This window comes from Calidris pugnax, unplaced genomic scaffold (assembly GCF_001431845.1).
Source record: "Calidris pugnax isolate Ruff unplaced genomic scaffold, ASM143184v1 scaffold42, whole genome shotgun sequence".
Taxonomy (NCBI): domain Eukaryota; kingdom Metazoa; phylum Chordata; class Aves; order Charadriiformes; family Scolopacidae; genus Calidris; species Calidris pugnax.
This window is the reverse complement of record NW_015090920.1, coordinates 7,260,789-7,264,181: the sequence shown is the minus strand read 5'-3', so window position 1 is coordinate 7,264,181 and position 3,393 is coordinate 7,260,789. Positions and strand designations below refer to the sequence as shown.

Genomic DNA, 3,393 nt, shown 5'->3' with positions numbered 1-3,393 from the left:
TTTGTAGGGATTAGTTTTATTAGGTTTCCCACAGATCCCATTCTGGTATTTGCTTATGGCTTATTTTATAAATTTAGCAATGAAAATGACAGCAGGGCAAGGGCACACTTCTGGAACATTTACTGAACCTTCTCTGAACCAATGTCTAATTTTGTAATACACCTTCCCAAATAATAAAGAGAGTTTCAAAAATAACATCGATAAACTATGAAACAGAAATGCCACGTAAAACAATTCCAAGACCAGCAAAATGAAATATAAACAGCAAGAAAAGTCTTTATAGGTTTCTTCCATACTCTATAATTTATTTGATAATTCTGCACATGAAATGTATGAACATGTAAGTATTTAGATACTTTGTACTTCTGCCATGGCCATTTATTCGTTGGTCAACTGGTGATCACATTACCTCTTACCGAGTACACCGTGAACCTGAGAAAGAGGGAAAAAAAAAGCCTCAGCAACACGGAGAATGGATACAACGAATACGATTAGAAACATCTCACAAAATACTGTATTTTTAGGTGGTGAGGGGTATTCTTGGGGACAATAACCACTGCACACAAGTTTTTCTATGCCTAGTTTAAGCGATTCTTTCATGCGGCGTATTAATCGCTTTGAGGCCATAATCCCCCATAGGATTTTTGGCTGCCAGAAACACAAGTATGGTTTATTTTACACTGAAAAGGACAATGACCACATACAATCTGCACTACAATGCATGTCTACGGGCATCGTCCTTATGTGTACTATGCAAGTGAAACTGAGAAAAGTGTTTCCCACTGTAGACCTGTTAAAACAAAAATAAAATAAAATAGAGGCAAAGACAAGCTATTTGTAGTGACCTTGATCTCCTTGCCACTAAAGCACTTGTAAGGCACTCTTTTTGTGACCAAAATTTATTATAGACACTATAAGAGATGTGTTATTTTACAAGTTTGTATGTCCTAGACAGAAAGCTGGCAGCCAAGATGCACATATTTGAATAATGAATACATGAAAATATAAATCAGTTACCTTATCACTTTAAAACTGGGAATGAGGTAGAAGAATAACAAAAGCCAAGATACAAAGTATTAAGGAAAATAATATGGGGAGAAGACAGCCCAATATCTTGATTGCTAACAGAAGCTGAAGATCTGCAGCAGTTGTGTTCAGCCTAAGTCAAAAGTATCTACATGTACATACTTACTATGAGCAGCTCGTACACTTATGTTGTCTCTCTTGTTTTCTCCTTTCATATTCCATTACATCTTCATTGTGCTGCTTGAAAAGCTATAACAGAGCAGGATATGATAAAGGGCTATACATGGCATGTCTGGAACCAGAGAACAAAAGATTTCTACAGAACATAAAATTCCTGTTATCAGCATGCAAAGCAACACATAACTGCGACAATACAGAGTAAATCATTAATTGTCCAGTGAGGCATTTTTTCCACAGCTCTCAAACATTTTCTGCTGGCTGACAGACGGCAGGAGCTTCCTACTGTCAATCAACCATCCCAAAAATGGGAAAAAACCCCAAAGGGAATCCACCCCACCCTGGAAAATGTTGTCATCACAGGAGTGCTGCTTATCCTGCACATTTCTTCGTGAGAACCACTACACCCTGCTTGCTTTATCAATGTCAAGCCCATGAGTTCTCTGAAACAGAGAACATCTTACATTTGCATTTTGCTCAGGAAAAGGGGGTTTTAACCAATTGACTACAGCTGAAAAATTATAAGAGAATGTATTAATAATCCAATAAGCATAACATTACTTAGGCACATAACTAGCTCTTTTCCTTTTTTTTTTTTTAAAGATCCTTTTGGGAAAAATAACGTTAGGGCATTAAACAAACAGGCTTGAATAATTAATTCTTCTGTTGTGCCTGTTTTAAGTTTCCAACAGAGAGAAACTTAATAAGTTGTTTGTTTTTATAAAGAAAAGCACAACATAGATTTGGGAAAACTAATGAACACATCACGCTTCAGTCTTGACACCTGCTATGGCCATCCATTACCCCAACCTGCTAAGTAGGTGGTAGTCACTGCCTTCAGATCTCTATGGTTTGGGAATAGTTAAGTCCAACAAAACCAAACAAAAACACTTACAAGAGCCCACAGGGCAGCACTGGTGCTGAAAGCCAAGCCAACTCCAAACCAGTTTGGTTGGTCATAATTAGGTTTTTTTGCAACAAATGCAGAACGGGTAAAAGCTGAAGAGACAGAAGGTTACAGACGCGTTAACGTTTCTCAAGTTTAGACCGTGAACTCAACCTCTGACAATGGTACAATCAGGGGAAAAAAACCCCAAATAAACCACCCAAACAAATCCAATTATCACCTATAAGTAGTCGCTATAACACTGTTGTAGCTCGCCTGTTTGTCAATACGCTGCGGCACGCACTCCCTGATCTGAGGGAGAGGGGAGTGGGGATGCGGCCCTGCTTTTTTTCCCAGAATCACGGAAAGGTTTGGGTTGGAGGGGACTTTAAAGGTCACGGAGTTCCAACCCCGCTCCCACGGGCAGGGCACACCTCCCGCTAGGCCAAAACCATGCCCTAAACCCGTCCTTTGCTCGCCCCCCTCCCCTGCAGGGGCCTCCCGTCCCCAGGCCGTCCCCACAGCCCGCCCTGAGGAGGTCGCCGCCCGCTAACGCCCCCGGGGAGAGGGCACTCGGCTCCCACTCGCCTAAACCCCAACGGGCTCCCCGCCGCCCCGAGAGGCGCCCAGCCCGAGCGCCGCTCTGCCCCCCAACCACCACCGCCACCACCGCTCACCGAGGCTGGGCCCTCCCGCTACCAACCGCCAGTGCTTCGCCCCCCTCAGCGCCGCCGCCATCTTGTCGCCTCAGCCCGCCCTCCTCCTCCCGCGCGGGGGAGGAGCCTCCACAGAACCCCCCCTCCCCGGGCCCGCTACCGGCTCCTCCCGCCCCGGCGGCAGCCGCGCTGCCCCACAGGAGCCCCGACAGGCCCTGACTCAGCGGGCGGGCCGGGAAGCCGCTCCCAGCCCGGCCCAGTACAACCGGCGGGAGGCGGTGGAGTTGGGGGTGAGGGCGGTGCCGGCGGCGGGTCGCGGCGCATGCGCGCCGGCCGCCGTGACCCGGCGGGGGAAGCCCTCGGCGGTGGCCATTTTGGCGGCGCCTCTCTCCGGCCTGCTCGGTTACCACGTGAGCCGCCGCCCGGGGCTCGGGGCAGCCCGGCGGCCGGGAGGGGCCGGGCCGGCGGCCGGCGGGAGCGCGGCTCTTGGAAGGCAGGCGGGTGGGGTGTGTGTGTGAGGAGGAAGAAGAAGAGGAGGAGGAGGCAGCCAGGCTCTCGCCGGTGGGGAGGCTCCCGGTAGCGGCGACCGAGCAGCGGGGACGGGACGCAGCCTGACCGCCCACCCCCCTCCCCGGAGCTATCGTCGGG

The 3,393-nt window shown here is 48.6% G+C and overlaps 1 protein-coding gene across 2 annotated transcripts; it reads right to left on the bottom strand.

Annotated features, from left to right (window-relative positions):
* Window positions 1-276: 276 nt before the first annotated feature.
* Window positions 277-3,043, bottom strand: NDUFC1 (NADH:ubiquinone oxidoreductase subunit C1). 2 transcript variants are annotated; one of them, XM_014949827.1, is made up of 4 exons: window positions 2,767-3,034; window positions 2,099-2,202; window positions 1,193-1,275; window positions 277-432 (listed from the first exon to the last, which is right to left on the bottom strand). In XM_014949827.1, coding segments are annotated over exons 1-4 (249 nt in total). In that variant the 5' UTR covers window positions 2,828-3,034; the 3' UTR covers window positions 277-431. The 2 variants fall into 2 exon arrangements, with proteins under 2 accessions (XP_014805313.1, XP_014805314.1); XM_014949828.1 differs by lacking the exon at window positions 277-432 and having other exon boundaries at window positions 1,192-1,275; window positions 2,767-3,043.
* Between the last annotated feature and the right edge of the window lie 350 nt (window positions 3,044-3,393).